Source organism: Akebia trifoliata, chromosome 11 (genome assembly GCF_017979445.1).
Source record: "Akebia trifoliata isolate Shusen 1 chromosome 11, ASM1797944v1, whole genome shotgun sequence".
In the NCBI taxonomy this organism is placed as follows: domain Eukaryota; kingdom Viridiplantae; phylum Streptophyta; class Magnoliopsida; order Ranunculales; family Lardizabalaceae; genus Akebia; species Akebia trifoliata.
The window spans coordinates 5,974,679-5,995,333 of NC_141385.1; the positions used below are offsets into that span (position 1 = coordinate 5,974,679).

At 35.3% G+C, this 20,655-nt stretch overlaps 3 protein-coding genes across 7 annotated transcripts; 2 read left to right on the forward strand and 1 right to left on the reverse strand.

The window, feature by feature from the left end:
- The first annotated feature begins 276 nt into the window (after positions 1-276).
- LOC147390574 (protein FLX-like 1) lies at positions 277-5,413 on the forward strand. 5 transcript variants are annotated; one of them, XM_086457792.1, is made up of 5 exons: positions 277-1,833; positions 2,088-2,161; positions 2,295-2,416; positions 3,915-4,124; positions 4,971-5,413. In XM_086457792.1, the coding sequence occupies exons 1-4, from the start codon at positions 1,789-1,791 to the stop codon at positions 4,091-4,093; spliced, it is 420 nt and encodes a 139-aa protein (XP_086313918.1). In that variant the 5' UTR covers positions 277-1,788; the 3' UTR covers positions 4,094-4,124; positions 4,971-5,413. The 5 variants fall into 5 exon arrangements, 4 of the variants coding, with proteins under 4 accessions (XP_086313918.1, XP_086313921.1, XP_086313920.1 ...); XR_015182615.1 differs by lacking the exon at positions 3,915-4,124 and having other exon boundaries at positions 281-1,833; positions 2,088-2,204; XM_086457794.1 differs by lacking the exon at positions 3,915-4,124 and having other exon boundaries at positions 288-1,833.
- An 869-nt stretch (positions 5,414-6,282) lies between these two features.
- LOC147390575 (eukaryotic translation initiation factor 4E-2-like) lies at positions 6,283-10,348 on the reverse strand. Its single transcript, XM_086457789.1, has 6 exons — positions 9,943-10,348; positions 7,336-7,501; positions 7,113-7,238; positions 6,722-6,787; positions 6,600-6,651; positions 6,283-6,479 (listed from the first exon to the last, which is right to left on the reverse strand). The coding sequence occupies exons 1-5, from the start codon at positions 10,194-10,196 to the stop codon at positions 6,601-6,603; spliced, it is 663 nt and encodes a 220-aa protein (XP_086313915.1). The 5' UTR covers positions 10,197-10,348; the 3' UTR covers positions 6,283-6,479; position 6,600.
- A 5,234-nt stretch (positions 10,349-15,582) lies between these two features.
- Positions 15,583-18,580, forward strand: LOC147390576 (xyloglucan endotransglucosylase protein 1-like). Its single transcript, XM_086457788.1, has 3 exons — positions 15,583-15,985; positions 16,656-16,849; positions 18,014-18,580. Exons 1-3 carry the CDS (start codon positions 15,686-15,688, stop codon positions 18,423-18,425), a joined length of 906 nt encoding a protein of 301 aa, XP_086313914.1. The 5' UTR covers positions 15,583-15,685; the 3' UTR covers positions 18,426-18,580.
- Positions 18,581-20,655: the final 2,075 nt, after the last annotated feature.

Here is a 20,655-nt window from a genome sequence, read left to right on the forward strand (position 1 = left end):
CTGAGACGTATCGCCCGAGTTAACTTGCTATCAGAGCTGAACAATACCAACTCACAAAGTCATTTTTTGATCGAGTTTTACGTCTCATAGTGTAATTTTTTGAGTTATCTCACAAGACATGTCAAATGTATCGGAAAACTCATCTGAGACGACTCGATATCGGAGTTGAACGAGACAAGACGCGATATCGAGTTTAAAAACCATGAATTAAACTCATTTACATAGCATAATGAGTGACTGCTCGTCTTTCCGCAAATGTAAGTAGAACTTGGGCTTAACATACATTAAAACAGTTCCATTTTATTTCCCGCGTATTTAGGTTTCCAAAACCAACCGCTCTCAAGCCAAAAGTCACAGTCGTCCTCTCTCAACAATTTCCCCCATCTTTCTCTAAACCATTTCTTGGGTTGATTCTGGTATCTTTTCTAGATACATTTTAGTTAAATTATAGAAACCAAATTCTTTCCTTTCGATTCAATGTTCTCTTGATTACAAAAATTACTCAATCTGAATCTTTTACGACAAAATTCTTGGATAATCATGGCGGGAAGAAATCCAATCAAGGGTTCACCACACCAAATTCATCTATTCCGACCAATTTCCATCACCGAGCGCTTCTCGAGGGCTATCGAGACGCCCAATTCGGTCTACAAAGCTGAAGCCCCTTTTCGTTCATCGAAGAAAGACTCGCAGCTCAATACCAAGAAATTCAAGAACTTTTAGTCGATAACCAGAGATTTGCAGCAACTCATGTAGCCCTAAAGCAGTAATTAGAGTCTACACATCACGAGCTGCTACAAATGTCCCACATTGCCGGTTCGATGCGGGCAGAGAATGATATTTGCCTGAGAGAAATCTACGAGAAGTCATTGACAATGGAAGCTGATGTTCGTGCTTTGGAGGCTATGACGGCCGAGCTTATCTTTGTTCAAGCCGATGTTCAGATGCTGAGTGTTGAGCGTCAATAGCTTACGGGTCGGGTCCAAGCGCTTACTCGTGATTTGAATAGGGCCGCCGCTGATTTGCAACAATTACCTGGATTGAATGTTGAAATCGAGTATTTGTTGGTTGGTTTGCTATTGGACTGAAAATCGAACAATTAGGATAAATTTTGATTACCCATACACCACCACGAATTGTGCTTCGCATCAATGAATGGTGACCCTTGAATCTTTCAAATTTGTTTTGTAGGAAAAACGTTAAAGAAACCGTCATTTTGTTTTTGCCATTTCTTGGATTGCAATTGGACTGAAAATCCAGCACTTGGAACACGTTTTGATCTCACATATCTTACCATGTAAATTGCAGTCTTGCTCTTCCCCTCTATGAATGACTGCCCTTGAATCTTTTGATTTTTTTAAGAAGGAAAAATGTTAAAGAAACCTCTTTTTTTTGGCCATTTGTTAGATATATTGCAATTGGACTGAAAATCCAACAGTTGGAACCCCTTTTGATCACCCATACCCTACCATTATTATACTTATATTCTATTAATGGAAACTCTTGAATCTTTTTTATTTTTAAGTAGGAAAATAGTTAAATCTCAATTGGACTGAAAATCTTTTGATATATACTTATCTTCTATTATTTTTTTAGTTGAATCTCATGTTTACTTTATTTGCTACATTATGAATTGTGGTGCGTTTTTTCATGGATTGTGGGCATGTATGGTTCCCATGGAGTACGAAAAGAAAGGATATACTGAGAATTATGAAAGAGGTCAGGTAATGGAGAAGAATTTGATTTTGATGTCTTGTGAGATGGAGAAGTTGCGTGCAGAGGTTGCCAATGCTGAAAAGAGAGTCCATGTTGTCACTCATGTTGGTAACTCAGGTACGCGTTTCCATGAAGGTTTATTATAGATTCAATACACTTGAAGAGGACTTGAATCCTTAAGGGTGGACACTGTCAATTTCCTTAGCTTTTGGTCCTTTACACCTTCAAATTGAGTTGTTAGGTTTTTATTTGGATTGATTTGTTGAGCTTTCACCCACTCATCCATCCATTCGGCCATTTTATCCTCGCCCCTTCTTCATTTTGAGCTTATTTGTATCATTGTGGATCTGAGGTAAGTGTTGCTTCTGCAGGTACAGGTTATAGTGGAAATTACAGCAATCCTGTCTCTGGAAATGGAGGAAACCCTTATCTTGCTATCTACGGCGTAAACCCCATAGGCTTTCTGTAGCTAATTAATAATTACTTATGTAAAGGAAATATCAATATATGTTTTTTTTTGGACATGTTTCCTTTTAAGTGTATTTGTAATTTGTTATTTCTTCTGTTTACATGTACAGGTACAAGATGGTGCTGCTCTATATGGACCTGGACCTTCAACTTGGAGTGCATAAGACATGCAACAAACTCATGGACACCGATAAAGTACTTTGCTACTTGAGTTCTGTTTACCTGTGTAAAGGTATCTTATGCTGCAACTTAGTAGCTACTTGGGTTGGGTCTGAAGGTTTTGTTTCATTCTTGTTATTTTGGTAGATAAGCCTATTCTTAGATATTGGACATCCTGACTTCCAATTGTTGACATTATGTGTCAGTAATATGCGATGTCCATACCTGTGCTATTCTAATAATTTTTTATGAAAGAAGTTTAGAAGCAATGATATTCAATTGCAATTCTTGATCTTTTCTATTGTATTTAACTCTTTATATATATAAACCAAAGAGCATCACTGTAATCTTAAAAACATTATTCTCGAAGTCCTCTTACCATCAAAGGTCCTACTATTACTCTGTTTTCAACTAATCCAACAAATAACAAAGGGAAGAAATAAGAGACCAAAATATTCATACTCGAAAAAAAAGGCCCATGTCCTCCATCACATCTTCGGCAATGACCAACACAGACAAAGGAGACCGAAAAAAGACCACCACAATCCCTAAGCCAATGAACAATGAAGTGGGTGCTCCACAAACCCTTCGGATGTGGAGAGGGGTGTAAATGACCTGCTTCGCTTTGCTTAAGATTGGCTTGAGTTCCTCCTACACAATTATATCCTCATATTTCTTTTTTGTTGGGAGAATAGTTCCAATGGTAGAACAATGGTCTCCAAAACCACAGGTTAAGGGTTCAAATCCCTCTTCTCTTGATCCTAGTTTGTGGAGCTTCCTCTTCTGAATTCCTCTGGGGGGAGTTTGCAACCAAAGAATTGGACCGGACCCCTGTTTCTGTTATGTGTCCCTGCTCCTTTTGCTCAGAGCAGATTATTAGACTACGATCTTTTTTGTGAAGAAGGATATGGTTGACCATGTAGATGATTCCCAAGCATGCTATCCACACAAAAAAGTCCCACTTTGAATTGAAGATGAGACCCCAGAGGAAGATGAATGTTCAGAGGAGATCACTTACAAATGGCTGAATGGAAAGATCAGAAAGCTGATTTCTTTCCATTTCAGTTTCCAACAGCATGATATCCCATTTGAAAGATCGGCTGCTGAGTTCTAGTTTTTTTTTTCCTTCTTTTTTTAACTTTTCTTTTTCTTTTTTCTTTTTTCTTTTTTCATTTTTCATTTTTCATTTTTCAAATTTTTTTTGTTGTTGGCCAAAATGCATAGTGCTGAAAAAGGTCCCCATATGATGTGTAGAAGATGGTGGGATATGTTGCGAGTTATTCTGATTGGGTCCTTGTGACTAGATTATTAGGTTTAAGTGTCAAACCAACTAGATTGAAGTATGGGAAGCTGTCTTTTTTCACTTTTGAGCTTGGCACCTTAGAATGGGGTTACAACACCACCTTGTCATTGTAAAAAGGGGAAAGATGAGTAAACGGAAGTGATAGTGGCTGTTTTCGTTTTAGTTGGTTTGCGGGAATTATGGTACTTAATTTCTTTGTAGACTTTTTTTTTAGGTGGGATTTGTGCGTAGAGCTGGGGCTGAGAGGGAAGTTTATTATTGTAACCAGGAATTTTGTCCAAGTCGCATCCCTTTCAGAAGCACAGGAACAAATATTGGGTGCTTCTTGGGCTTGGACCCATAGCTCGGTTGGTTGACAGGTTGCAGTGCAACTTTGAGATCTTAGATTCAATTCCAACTTACCCACCAGAGAAAAAAGTATTTGATGCATCTTATTGTTTATGTTGAGGACTGCTGAAACTGAAGATTTCTTAGTCAAGTAAGTGAACCATCTGAATAGTGTAATATATTACTTAAATTGCATCCTAGTTATAGTTCATCTGTGGCTTTTGTCCTGCTTGTTCAACGATCTCTTTAGAATTCTATTCTTTACTAATATAGGCAAGTTTTATTTCTAATTTAAAATATATTGCGGATAATCTGTCTTGGTGATTATAACTATTTGGACCAACATCTTAGTATTAAGGATCATAAGTGGCATCCAGATGGAGTGAATTGCTCAATATTGTGAATTGCATCTTTCTGTTGAGTGTATATTTTCCTCCACTCACTAGTGTGTTAAACCACAGTAAAGCCCCGTGATCCTCTTATAGTCATAATTCTCTCCCTCTCCAACAGATCAGTCTTTTGGAGTAGTTGGTTGATTAACATGGTATCTTAGAGCTAGGTTCGTATAGGTCACGCGTTCAATTCTTTCCACCCTTATGGGCAAGGGGAAGTGTTGAATGTATATTTTCCCCCACTCTTAGGTGTGTCATACCCCAGTTAAGTCCCACGACCCTCTTATGTTCATAGTTCTACCCCTATCCAACATATCAATCTTTTGGAGTGGTTGGTTGGTTAATATAATGTAATGTCTCTTGTAATATTTATTTGTTCCTCATCTGGTATTTTGTGATAATTAACAAAAATATAAAGTTAAAGCTCACACGTTATCATGCATGTCAATGTCAACTCATATGGGACACATGCAACATCCCATGCATGTGGGTGGTGCATGTAATGCTTGAACTTCATAAATGGATTGAAGACCCCTTTTATAAAAATCCACTCGGGATGTCTTGCATGTCTGAATAAATTTTGTTCTCTTTTTCTTCTCTTGCAGGACTGTCGTTTATAAGGAGTGGGTTAGATTGTACCACACTGATGCCGGTGCTCTCTTGGGAGACTTCAAACCTCTGAAAGCAATCTGTGATTCCTCGGAGAAAGACCTCGAATAGAATCTAAATGAAGACAAACTGGAAAAATAGATCAGATCTCATCTGGAGCAAGCAAGAAAGAATCGAAAATGAGTCTGGAACTTAACAAGTCACGTTGTGGAAAATGAACACCCATTGATGATAAGCTGAAGAGCGCAATGGTGTTGCAGAGTTCAATTCAATGTTAAAATTGTCCGTATAGATTTTTTCAGCGCTTGATCTGAACTTGCACTTAGCTTTCCAAGCAAGAGCTATTGAATTTTATTAAAGATGTTGAGTGTGGATGGAGATGGTGAAAGTAGATATAACCAACTTTTATTAATAAAAGGCTTGGGTCTGGACAAGTGAACTAGAGGATCAAGATTCGTTATGGCAACTCCAAATCTTTGGAATAAGGCTTTATCAATGTTGTTCTTGTAATGTGGTTTGCTTTGGATGTTGCCAGGGGCTCAATGAGCCTGAATTGAACGGATAGGATTTCATGCTCGTAAATTTAATAATTTTTAATTTGAGATTCATAACTATGTACAGCATCAACTAAAAATACAACCAAAGAATTCTTAGCTGTTTCGCGAACATCTTTAGTGGTTATGGTGATCTATCTGGTGACCCATAATCACATATAGGGATCCTCTTCTCGTGTTAAGGACACATGGTGCTTGCAACCATTACAGTAGACAGGAAAAAAAAGAACCGTTGATCATTTGCCTCGGGATATGTATAACCATAAATCTTTTTCTTGTGTATCCCAAGGCTAATGATCTACAGTTCTGTGATGGGGGCGTAGGGGTCTTATTTCAGAGAGGAGCGTCATATTATCACGACTCAATATTGAATTATCTATCAAAGATTTTATAAAGCGTGTAGGACCCACATCATTATCATACTGGATGATCGAATCGGATGGTGGGTCATACTCATTGATTGGATGGTTGAATGTTGATCATCCTCATATGAATATTATGGGCCCACAGTGCATGAGTGTTTTGGCTCCTCTACTCCCCAATAATCCTCTATTGAGTTTTGAGTGTGTTGGGCGACAAGGTTAAGAGTGGCATTTCTAAGAAAAAGCGCACCTCATCAACCAGAATTTGCTCTTTTTCATTTCCAGAAATTCACCTGACCGAAAATAACCTCAAAAGGCATCGTTTTCCCATCTTATCTCCCTCCAAGCTCTTATCCTCGACAAAGATTAACAATAAAATGAAACCAAAAACATACTCACAGAAGCTGAATCATTTGCCATCTTTTATCATTTTTACACTAGAAAAGAATGAAACCAAATTTAGAAGAATTGGTTTCTAATACAAACCAAGTGAAAATTCAATCCCAAATCTTCCACTACGCCAGTTTGAAAAAAAAAAGCTGCCAGAATCAAAATATTACACTCGTCCAGTCCGCTGATATGAGAAAAGCTGCCAGAAGCAAGAAATTACAAGAGAAAAGCCATACATGGTCCTTAAGTATGAACGAACCTTTACGTGTTTACTACCCTTTTGTTCTTACAGAGTTGTTTATCAAGTAAAATGACTTACCTCATACGGAATAGCGGTTCTTAGCAGATCTTACAAGCTTCATTGCATCTTCCTGAAATTACGGGTCAAATTTAAATGAATCAAGCAAGACACACATACATACATATAATGAAAACACTTACATGAAATATGAATCCTATGCTGTCATTGTAATCAAGAAACTCCTTCAATTGTCTCCCAATGCTCATCTGTATGCAAGAAACTTTGTGTAAGATTCACAAATTCCAAAATCAGAATGAAGAAAACTGTCACAAATAGGAAGAAAGATATTTGGTTAAAAAATATTACAGGCAGTTAATTATATAAATTACTGTAGAAGCTAAGACTGTTGTATAAAAGGGAAATACATTCAAGGCTTCTTCTAGAGCTTATTATCTCATCTAGTAACGTCATGAAACAGAATACACAAAACACGCCATCGATCAAGAAGGAGAAACCTATGACATGCATCAACTCATTTCTATAATTTTCATAAATAAATCTCCCTTGGATGTATGGATCAGAGTAAGTTACCTGAGCAGTTTCATTTGTAGCGTTTTTGGTCCATATAGATATTTTTTCCTGCTTAACCCGGACATTAACAACTGCCCCACATATTTCATCACCATAGTCAAACTGTTCTCCAATCATTGCCAAAAGCTAGTAGAAATGAATACAAAAATTAGAGGCAATTATTATAAGAGAAGTTTAATATATGCAATATTGACGAATTATTCAAGAAGGATCTGAAGCATACCGTATACAACCAACATGTATCAGCTTTCCCTCTCGAAAAGCTCATGGTCCATTTACCCCCATTAGCACAAACGGGGTCCTCCCACTTTGGCTCAATTTTGTTCTTAAAACAGTGGAAGTCTGCTCCGACAACTAACTTGCTTGGAGGAGGTATATTATTGTAAAGGCTGGCTCATAAGAACATGAAGAGAACAAATTGAAACTACATTGCAGAAACAAATGCAATGCACATATGTAAGTATAAATACATGTGACAAATAACTTTGCACATTGAGGCAATGATCATGCAGTCAATGCTCAGGCTTGCACCTCTTAATCTGACATAATGATGGGCAAAAGCAATAAAGTTTGAATCTCACTGTGTGTACAAGAATTTATAAAAGCAAAAAAACAGAAGCGAGGTCGGTCCACACTGCTTTTAGTAAAAGTTACCCATTATCTTGGGATGTAATGTCACCCAATGGTTGAGCCTGGATGAATAGAAGGTCAATGACATGAACCATGTAAAAATTCAGCTCAAATTAGATGCATTAAAAGCAAAGATCAAAGAGTTTTATTTAAGGATGAGAAAATTAAAGAAAGTAGTTGGATTATTTTCAAAATTTACTAAATGAAAATCACATGGGGAGACTAATTATTAAAAAGAAAAGCAAACCATATAAAAACTACAACTAATTTAAACTTCCCTGCCTAACAATTAGGATTATAGAAGTGCTAGAAACTTTAACTAAGATAAAGATACTAAAGGTATTAAACATATATTGTATATCTATGGTGGTTTGGAAGCAGGGGCGGAGCCAGGATTTTTGTTGGGATGCGGGTCATGAGTGACATTAAAATTGACATAGTTTCACACATGGCTGACTTGGAGGTGCACACATAACCATAGATGCTTTTCACTCATATTTCGATGAAATATCTGTGGTTCCATACATACCCACATCAGCAATGTATGAAACGATGTCAATATTAATGTCACTTCAACATTTTCCTTAATGATTAGGTTCTAAAGCTTGAGGATGACTTTTTTTGGGGAGAAAATTCAAGGGTTAAGTTTAAATCTGAAGAAAAGGGCACTTAGATCATTTCTCATTAGTCTGATAGAATATTCAAGTCAAGGGTCTTCAATTTAGAAACATAGGGCATATCAAATTCACCAAAATGCTTGCATGCGCTTGACCTTAGATTTCTACAATAGGCTAATCTTAAAACTACCATTATATCATCTCAACCAAATTAAGCTAGGAAAGTTCCAAATACCCTCTTCTGAGAACCCCTTATCAAACACCTCTCCGCTTCTATGACCATGTCCATCAAAAAATCCTCACTAAATCAATTTCTGCATTTATTGGTGCTCATTCACAAAATGGACGTTGATACTTGATAACGTAGAAGAATAGCTCAAATTACAAATGGTAGCCAAAATTAGTCAAAAGAACTGAGCTATGCTTCATCAAACTCTCGGTGAAAGTATCCTAAATGGTGTCAAATCTAAAACATCACAAATACAACGTGACCAGCCCGTTGACCTTATCCTACAACCAAGTAAAAAAAATCCTGATTTCAACAAGCTTTAGAAACCATTATTATCCAACAACATTTAACATGTGAAATCCCCCATTGACCTACTGAGTATTTTGTTCAAGCCCACATGAAAATTCGTTAACATCGCCAATCCTCTATAAGATTGCTACAATGAGTGATATTGTCAGGTAAATAACATAAAAAGGAAAAAAAAAAAAAAAATTATCAAACACCTCATACATTCACACCATTCGAATGAATTCTTGAAAAAAATGCAATCCTCAAAAAGACGTCAATGATGGGTTTATACAGAGAATGAAGAATTACATGTAAACATTAACATATGAAATTATGGATGCACAACATGTAGGGCGAAGAATGATTAAGCGAATGAGTATTTACAAACAACTATTAATAAGCATGCCACTACTGGGGGTTTAGACACATATCTCAGTTTGTTGACATACAATAATGCAACTTTCAAATCGTGGGTTCAAATCCAGCTTACCTATAAATAAATAAAAATAGAGTTCCACCATTCGACATTCTATAAATTTTAATGGTTTAAGATGGGATTTATTTCAGCTTGGAATCTTTACGTGGACTAGACACACACTGATCTTTGCAGTGAAATTATTCCGGAGAGTTATATATATATATATATATATATATATATATTTGTCTTACCTCTCGAAACACCCATCCAATTATAACATATCTTTGCACTGAAACATATTTTCTCCAATAGTTCTCTACATCAATAAAAAGAAACATCAAAAGATTCATAGCATATAATTGTTATTAAAACCCTAATTAAAATATAAACACCAACTTCTTGAACCGAGGGTTTTCTTTGTTCTATTGTTTGGTAACCTAAACATGGATTAAAGTTCGAACAAAACCAATGGGTCTAAGAATTCGTTGTAGAATTACAATAATTTTCAAGAAATAAAAAAATAAAAATAAAAATTCGTTCTAGATTCTACAATTATGGTAAGATCAATCGATTAATCAAGAAGTCTAAGAATTCATTCTTGAATAATAACAATAAAAAAATTAGAGAGAGAGAAAGAATTGGAAATACCTCCAGAAATCTTCAACGCTGGAGAAAGTGTGGATTGGGCGAATGGAGCTTCCCCATGTGGCTTGCTTGAATTTGACGGAGGGATTGTGGAACCAGAAAGTCCAAGAATGCTCCAACATGTGAAGAGGTTCTTTATGGACTTCGATCGATGAAATTGAAACAGAAGAAGAATTCAAGATTTCTCCCTTTTCGTGTTCTTCAATTGTCTCTTCTTCTTCTTCTTCTTCTACAGTTGAGCGACTAACAACTCCCATGGCTTCCTCTTCTGCTGCCAATTCTTCTTCTTCTTCTTCTTCGTCCCTTTCTCTCTCTCTCTGTGATAATTTTCGCGTTTCTCACCAAAAAACAGAGTTACAACTTACACCTGAGACATCAAAGACGAAATGGTTTTAAAACTCGGATCATTTTGCCTTCTTTTTTTTTTTTCAAATATTATTCCCTTTTATTTTATAAATAAAAATATGTCGTGAACGGGGGCATTTCAATTTCAATTTTTGTTTTAAAACTTATTTTTTTAATAAAAAATAATATAAAATAAGAGGGTAAAATAGTAAAATAGGATCTGAATTTTATCCTCTTAGTGAAAAGGGGAGGTAAGTGCAATTATCAAAATATTAGGGGTTCGAACTAGTAGGGGGTCAAAGTGTAATTTACCCCTCTTTTAATTTATATTGTTGGATTTCCAAAGTTTTCCAACATGTAACAGTATAAATCAAGAGGCCAACATGTCAAAAATTATTTGGTGGAACATTCACATTATGGAGAAAGTTATGACTTTCAACAATTACTTTAGATCGCTCTCTTCCTTGATCGATAATCCATTAAATACGACAATTTAATCAATAAATAGAACGAATTTAAACAAAAATTTTGTATTTAAAGATTACATACATTTATTCTTTGTTCTTTGCTCTCCTCTTATTTACAAGTTTTTCATTCATATATTTTATGTCTATAAATGTTCATGGCTTGTTGATTGTGGAATATTGAGGGGATCGACTGATTTGGATAGCTTCTTGTGATTATATGGTGGTTATTGTCAATTGTGCGATTTCAATTTGATAGTTGTTCTTTTGTTCTCACCACGCCACTAAAGTAGTAATTACTCGCATGTTCAAAATTTAATATAGATGATATGGATCTTTGAACCACGCACACAGGTTATTCGGGCCACATGGATTATGCAGTTACTAATTGAAAATTGGAAATTTTGACAAGAAAATTAATTCAATGTGTCAAGGCCTATGAATTTTAGAAATCAATCAAATTTTGACTTTCCAGGACGATCGAATATTTGATGTTCCCCATATTTGTTGGCTTAAAGACATTGAATTTCTCTCATCATCCATTAATTTGAAAGTTTAATCCCATCGGAAAAAATTAATTTTACAATGAAAAAATTGACTCCTTCGTCGGATGAATATGGGCTTTTTCACGTTATGAGCCATGCTTCCAAGACTAAGTTTTGCCATCCTATCTACTTGCCTTCAGTTTGATGCAATTTTGCAAATCATGCTTCTCATCTATAATCTAACATGCATCTTCAGGCCTGATTGGATGGAATTTTATACAATCATAGTGGTGATTCTAATAGTTGGTCAACAAGGGTTGTTATTTATGTATCTTTTATCCTAATCGTTATTAGGTGGGATCTTAATCTATCGATTAGGATAAGTTTCTCTTATATAACCTTATGAATAGGTTTAGAGAGAGAGAGAGACCAGGTGATGGATATAAAAGGGAGTCATTTCTTGCTCAGAAACTCCTCAGTGCAAGCATACAAGGATAGTTTTGCAACTAAAAGGTACTTTTGTAAATTAGGATTGCTATTCAATACACGTGGGTACATGTGATTGGTGGATCCCAGATTTCTATGAGCAAAATTTTTTTCGTCTAAAAGGCATCTCATGACTTGGATTTGCCATGGAACTTGAGAATTTTTTTTTCGAATCATGATAATCTGACTACCCCATGTGGCAGACTCAATCGACTACCTTGATGTGACAAGTTTGAGAATCGTAGATCTATGCTCCTTGGGATACTCAACTGCACTTCCCCATAAAAAAATGTATTTAAAAGGAACCGTGTTTCCCGAGGAACGCAGATCTCCAGTTCTCAAACTTGTCACGTCAAGTAATCGATTGAGTATGCCACTTGGGGTAGTTAGATTATCACGAATCTTTTTTTTTTTTTTTCCAACATAGGAATGTGAGAACTTCATTGGCCTCGGAATGATATGCCCTTCTTTCTATCCCTTTTGGATGGGAGTAAATCCTCTGTGGCGTTTTTCCTGTATTGCTCTCTGTAACTATCATACCAACGGTTGAGGATGTGCCACATCATCAACGTGGTTTCATCCAATCATTTAAGATAAAGAGCTCAGTGACCATCCATTTTCAAACACTACATTAGAACCCAAAAAAATTATATATATTTTTGGGTGAATTACTATTTCGTGACATGAAAATGAGTTATTTACAATTCTGGCTAACTATTCATTTTAATTATCAAATACGTGAATTATTGTGTTTTCGTTAAAAGAAATTCAGAACAATAACAAATTCGATGGTTTTAAAGTGATTATTTCACAGGTTTAACGTGACAATTTCACAAGTTTAAAGTGATTATTTTCAATTAATCACTTTAAAAACCTCCAAATTCATTATCGTTCACGTTTTGGTAATTAAAATGACTAAATTCGTCAAAAGTTGATCACTTTTTTGTAGATATCCCTATATATATATATATATATATATATATATATATATATAGTTTGAAATCTGATCTAGACTGTGAATCCAAGATGCATGTGTTGGTATTTTTATTGAATTTGTTGTTTTACTGACTGTAGAACAAGAGCTGCGCCCCTCTTCCATGTACACCGTTGGCAAAGTACTCGTAACCAACCAGATTGGAGGCGTCTTCGAATGAAAGCTCTTATTAGCCGCTTTTCATGAGAGCTAAAGAGTTGAAAATAGGACATAGTTTCAAACTTAAACCATTTCTAATGTTTTAAATTTGAAATTCACGTGTGATCTCGGGATTCTCCTTCCTTTGTTAATTCCTCAAGTTTCTTTAAGATAAAATAGGCAGTCCACTTGCAATTATTATATATTGAGGAATGGACAAGTATTTTACCAAAGCCACCCGCCCAAACATATTTTTTGAAAGAATAATGATGAATGCATGGTGTTGGATACACGGCTGATGTGGCAAGGGCACATAACCACACATTCTTTTCTTGTGTATCCCGATGAAAAATGTATATGATTCTATGCCTTTGTCACATCATCCACGTACCAAAACTGCTTGCATTCATCACGACTCTTTTTAAAATACTAAGCAAAACTTCAAAAATCAAAAGGGTCATCACATATTACTGCTTTATGCATTTATTTATAGAATAACAATAGTAATTTCTCAAGGGCTACCCGTGAGAGCACACCCTCACTTACATGGTGCATGTGATGTGCAATAGGCATTGCATGCGCCCTGGGACTTGTCCTTGGACAAAACCATGGTCTATGGATATATAGGCCTAATTCTTTGTCTACAAGGATACCTTTATAAAAAAACAAGAGATGACTTAATAAAAAGATACTCAAATACACTCAACTAATGTAGAACGTGCACATAACCATAGGTTTTTTCCTTGTGTATCTTGAGAAAAAAAATTTATGACTCTATGCACATGCAATGGAAAAAAAAAAAAAAATTGCTCATAAAAATCTGGGATCCACCAATCACATGAACCGGCATGTATTGAAGACATCCCTGATTTACAAAAGCACCCTTGTTAGTAAAAAAAAAAAAATACCCTTGCTATGCTTGATGTGGCACGCATTGAGGAGTTTGTGAGCAAAAAATCACTCCATGATGCTTTTCAACAAACCGGCATAATCTTTGACCTCAACATCAAATGAATGTGTTTTGAGTTTTTTTGTAGTCTATTTATATGACTTTTATTTATTTTTACACTATGTTTGGATTTACATAAGAGAAATTGAGATAATTTTGAAATTTTAAAATGTCATAAAAGAGGTTTAGGGGCAAAGTTAGAATTATAAAATATTTTTAAAACGTTTCTCTCCAAATCTCTCCACTTTTGGAGAGAAAGAAAACTCATTTATTTTCCCTTATCTTCTCTCTTTATACCTTTTTTTTTTATTCATAAAACTGATCTTTTAAAAATATAATAATAATATATAATATTAATATAATTTACCAGAATCACATCTGGGTCAGTAATTTTGGTCATACATGGCCGTTTTGATTCTTTGCCCTTTCGAATTACTACCCATATATGGTCAATGTAAGATTGATACGGAATGATGATAATGTCTGCCTAATTAATGTTTGGTCAGGATGTTTGGCACCACCAAACTCTATTTGGTAGACAGGCACTCAAGAGAGAAAATGCTCCTAATTATTCTCATTTTGTTTTGTACATTTCAAACCACAAACAACAGCCTACATACGGCAGATATTAGAGTAAAAACACAGGTTTTCAAGGGACGCGTTTCCTTGAAAATTGTTTGGAGGGATTAGGAGAAACTGAGGAAGGTACACTATATTGCTTTTTAATTACGTAGTCACATACTCTTTGATCAAAGTGAACGTTTACATTCAAGTGGATCAACAAAACCAGCTGTTTTTTATTCAGTCTTTGAAATAATACTATTGAAACTCACTGAGTCACCTTCAAACTCAGTTGAATCGACTTTGACTCCATAGAATTTTTATATGATAATGTAGAGCTAGAGCATAAAATTTTAAAAATATACTCTCTTTTTTTACTGTTCAATTTGAATTTTTAGCTTGGATGTTTGATCTATTTTCAAAGTCTTAGATTAAGTTAAAAATAATAATAAAAATAAAAAACCTAATCAAGAACATGAACATTAAAAGTCTGAGGTGTCACTTGGACCAACGTGACAGTTCATGGCCCAAATGAGGATCTTGGTACAATTTCTACATGATCCTTCGGACCATAGGAGATAAAGAGAGATTGAGTTGCATGAACCACGTACCTATCCATACAAAAACATGGTTGATTGGTATGTTGGTGTTGAACACAAAATTTTAAGAATTCAATTTAAAAAAAAAATTAGTAAAAGATATTTCCTTCCCTACTAATCATGGCATTTTAAATTTGAGAGATCAGTGGACATCTATTTTCAAAGAAAACTCTATGCTATATTATTTTTATGGCTTCTATACTAGTCTTTCAATGAATTTTAAAACTAGTTAAAGAAATGGATTTTACAGGATAAATAAATAAATGAATAAAATACCATATCCACCCCAAATCCAGCATCTTCTATCTGAAACAAAAGTATTAAAAATGACATCTTAAGATATTTGTTCGAAAAACTCGGTCTCCCACTCCATCATTGAGTTGATTCGACTCAGTGGGCATCCGAGTCGAACTCAGAGTATTAAAACGTAGTGCGTGTACAACCTAAACAAGCAAAGAGGGCATGACACCGCCGCACTTGATACGTAACGTAATTATCCAACGCGGAACCGAAAATGGCCAGCTTTCAAAGACCTCAGCATTGCCAGCTTTACATAACAAACTTCAATTAAGTTTTGTTGGTCGTCACGCGTCTCTTACAAACTCTCTTTCTCTTCGAATATTATCTTCTCTTTTTCATCTCCAACTCTCTTATATAAATACCTCTCAGGTATAAACTAATCTCCATCACTCAAAACATCTCTCTTTGTTCCACACATATAGAATATGTTGTCAAGAATGGCATCTTCTTCCTCTTATGGAGTCTTTATAATCTTATTAGTTTCTTTACTTATATGCTCTTTAATGTCTACTACCTCTGCTGCTGGTAATTTCTATAAAGACTTTGACATCACTTGGGGCGATAATCGTGCCAAGATACTCAACGGTGGACAACTCCTTACGTTGTCTCTCGATAAGACCTCTGGGTCTGGATTCCAATCCAAGAGTGAGTATCTATTCGGACGGATCGATATGCAGCTCAAACTTGTTGCTGGCAACTCTGCTGGTACCGTCACCGCCTACTATGTAAGTCTCATTTATTTCGTACGATTTTTCTTAGTTTCGACAACTTTCAATTCTTAGAGCCAAGATTAAAATGCGATTATATTTTTTTCTGTTAGTTAGCATTCATGTAGGATGAGTATGATTGTTGAGAAATTATGTGAAAAGGAGATTTGGATTGAAAATAGATTTTGTCGGTGGGCCGTGGCGTTATTCTGTTTGATGGGAAAATAGATATCTCAAGAAAAATGATTTTCCTTCTAAATGCATAATCATAAAGATTTGCATGACTGAATGGGAAAATTGGCAAATAAAAATGATTTTTCTAGGAAATCACAATTCACAAGTGAGTGTGCCCAACGATGTACTAAAATAACCTAGAAATGCAAAAAATAAGAATGATCAATCTAATAATATTGATATAAAGATTACCTATTACAGTGTTACGTACTAATTATTATCAGTATTGGATTTACAATTTTTAAACAAAAACTAGAAAATTCGTCAATTTTAAATTTTAAAAAGGCCCATTTTTTTTTTTTTTTCAAAAATTGATATATTCCCAGTTTTTGGTAATTATTTTTCATACCTAATTCTGTAATTTTCAAAATTTTCATACCTGTTTCTTATAGTTTTGTAACCTCATCTAGCAATCAATAGAATTTCACTTTTTTTTTTCTTGTATGATTTTCAGTTGTCTTCTCAAGGTGCAACCCATGATGAGATCGACTTCGAATTCTTGGGGAATTCTACTGGAGAACCATACATCCTCCATACTAATGTGTTCACCCAAGGGAAGGGAGATAGGGAACAGCAGTTCTATCTCTGGTTTGACCCGACCCGGAACTTCCACACCTACTCCATAATTTGGAACCCTCAACGGATCATGTAAGAATTTCTCAGGGTACCTAATACACTTTTCTTAAACATAGTTCGAAAACTCGATGAGTCAACTCAAAACTCGATGATGAATTTCGAAATGACTCATTGTACAAACCTAAAATGAATTGATTTAATGGATCTTGAAACTAGCCTCCATCAAGTTGGGGGCGGAGTCACCTTGTAATCCAATTGAGATGACTTGGCAAAGTTTCAAGTTGACGACAACCGTAGCTCATTTGCCTTGCGATACACAAGAAAAAGATTTAGGTTTATGCGTATCCTGATGCAAATGATCTACGATTCTACGATGGCAGCGTATGTTAGAGAGGTGCATTAGATAAAAATCATTAAATTATAAGTTGTGATACACTGCACATTGCGTTCAACACCGCACTGATGTGCAGTGCACAGATAATCATAGATTTCTTTCCTTGAGATACAAGTTAAAAAATCAAATGTACAACAGTCCAACACAGGTAGTCCATTTTCCTTAAATTATAATCTTTTATTTTCACAAGACTTGCTCGTACACTGCTTTCATTGGACATGGCATTCAACATTGTGCTGATGTGGCAGTGTATAGATATTCATAGATTTCTTTACTCGAGATACAAGTTAGACAATTAGCGATTCTCTATACATTGCCATGTCAGCACAGTATTGAACACAATGTCCAATGAAGGCAATCCATCATTTTACTTTTCCTAAACCTCCCACACCTCCACCCACTCAATTTTCTCAACGGGAACCCCAATCAGTAATAGATTGCTGAGTGGGAAATGAACCCACTCGGCAACATGCATGTTACCGATTGGGCTTAAATGGGTTTAGTTTGAAACTACTAATGGAGTTATTAGGATCTCTTTTTTTTTTTTTCAAGTGGTGGCCGTTTCGCGAACATTTAGGGGCAACGAGCATAAATCTTAATTTTATAAAATGATATAATCAAACTTGTACTACTAGGCTTGGATTATTAAAGAATATTCCAATCCCAAGGTGGAATCATAATCTTTCCCAAAAATCTTACCATGAACCTATAATCCACTCGATTTCGGTACCATTGTAAAAATTGACAATTCTTTTAAATAATCTGATCTTATTTAAATTTGAAAATCATTGGGTCGATCCAATTTTCATTTCTCTAAATTATTTACTTTTTTTCTTCTTCAGCTTCTTGGTAGATAACACTCCTATAAGAGAATTCAAGAATGAAGAATCGATAGGCATTCCCTTCCCTAAGAACCAACCTATGAGGATCTACTCAAGCCTATGGAATGCCGATGACTGGGCCACAAGAGGTGGGCTAGTGAAGACCGATTGGACAAAAGCTCCATTCAGAGCCTTCTATAGGAACTTCAATGCCAATGCCTGCATATGGTCATCTGGTTCTTCTTCTTGTGCTTCTTCTAAGTCTACAAATTCTTTCTCGGGCGACGCATGGAAGACTCAAGAACTCGATCCAATGGGCCGAAGAAGGCTCAGATGGGTGCAAAAGAATTACATGATTTACAACTATTGCTCTGATTCGAAGCGATTCCCTCAGGGCTATCCTCGTGAATGCAGACGTTCAAGGTTGCTTTAGAAAATTGAGATTATATTTATGTTGATTTTTTTGGAAGAGAATAGGGTTTTAAATCAAAATTGAAAATTCTTTATTAATTGGTCTGCGTTATTGATCTAGAAATGTACTTTAACCTTGTAATAAATCAAATAAATGAGATTATTTGTTTACAATCATATTTTGATTAAGTAATAATCACTTTGAGCATATTTCTCTCTCCCTCTCTCTCTTTGTGAACAACGGATGTCAGCCGTGGTGTGTAGGTAGGTAGGAGGCCAGGCTGGTCCTCTTTCCATTTGCGAGCATAAACAAAGGTCAACCTTCTAAAAATTGGGGTTTTGAATTTTCATAGATTAAATCCATGGTTTAAAATATATCTAAGTAATCTACATATTAAGTATTGAGTCGTACATTCAAATAAAGGAGTTTGACCCACCAATAATTCGTAGAATCTTTTAAATTAGATTTGGACAAACTTGACCTTTAGACAAATCAATCAAAGTTCTTTAAGTTGGGGTATAATTGGAAAGTTAAATTCTATTTAAGTTTATAAATACCAAAGATTTCTTCATTTGGAGGAGATCTGGATTACTTTCTCTCAGAAGACATAAGTTCTCCCTCTAAAGAAGAATAAGCTTTCAAGCCTTCCTTTAGAGACAAAGTAAACTACTTCAAGAGATTTGGACTCCGATTAAAGAGAAGATTAAACCTAAAGCCCTTCTTTGAAAGTCAAGAAATCATTCTCAATCGATAAAGCGTGAAGTCCGAAAAGAAAAAAATTTACATAAATTTCTATAGAAAATCAAGCACAAACAAAATTACAATCAAAACAATATTTTCAATCGATCACACGCAAAGTCCAAAGAAAAAAAAGCTACACACGTTATATTTATTTTTGTACTTGACTGTTAATCAGAAGAAAACACTGAGATTTATATCTTTATTTTTATCAAATTAATAAAAATCATTTACGATCTTATTTCATGAATCTCAATGTAGATCTATGAAATTTGGGCATAATTGGAGGAGGAAGAAGAAGAAAAGGGGTGGGACGAAGGAAGAAGGAGGAGAAAGAAGAAGAAGAAAAAGAGAGGAGAGGAGAAGAGAGAGGAGAGGGTTGGGGCGAAGGGAGAGAAAAAGAAAAGAGAAAGGATGGGGGGGGGAGGTGGCCGGTGATGGCAACAGAGAGGATGAATGTGATGAAGAAAAGTTGAAAGTTAAGATTTTGATGTAGGGATGGAAAATAAGAATGGATATCATTTTTTCATGAGTATGAGTGGAAAAATGAAATCCATGTTTTGTGGGACTTTTGGAGGAGAGTGAAAATCATTTTTCATGAAAAAATACAATCAAATACATGAAAATATTGGTATTCCACCCTATTTTCCGTTGCAATCAAACATTCACTAAGTGCATTTGGGGGAAAGAAGACATAAAGTGGGCCTGTTTGGGTAAAGATTGGATTTGGCCTAGACATGGAAAGGAGTGGCACATGATACGATGGACACGGGCTTTGTAGTCTCCCTAGAGAGGATGGGAAGAAATTGGGCCTCTAACTTGCAACAACATTAATTTGATGCACAACGTTAGATGTAAGGCTGTGATGGAAGGAAAAAAACATAGGTTTCTTAAGGATTAATGTAGGTTTCCCAGAGATCTAATTTGAAGGGAATCTCTAGGAATGGATAGACATAACACTCCACATTTTATGAATATTTGAGATATCCCTCTGTTTTCAGTTGGTCTTCTTTTATAGACTAGCACAAAATGACCTTATTCTTCAACCTTTAGCCAAAAACCCTTTTATTTTTTCTTCCTAAAAAGAGTCATTGCCCTGTTCGTCATTTTCCATGGTAATATATTTTTAGTCAATTCAATCTCATATTCATTCCAGTTCATCATTTTCAACCTTGCCTTAACCCATTTGTAGAAAACCCTTAATTTTTCTACCTAGCATTATATCATTTTCTACTTCTCCAAATAATCATCATCATCATCATCATGTCGCTCTTAAGGCTATTAAATGTTTGAGTAGGTAAAATCTCAAAGTTGGGGATGTGGGTAACAAATTTTACCTAGGAGTTTGAAGATGACAAGTTTAGGGAAGAAAAATCTAGGGTTTTTGGCAAAAGGTTGACGACAAGGACATTTAGATCATCTTGTGGTAGCATATTAGACTATATTGAGGTCAAGGGAAACATGTTATCAGTTTGAAAACATCGGGCGTATCTCAAATATTCATAAAAACTAA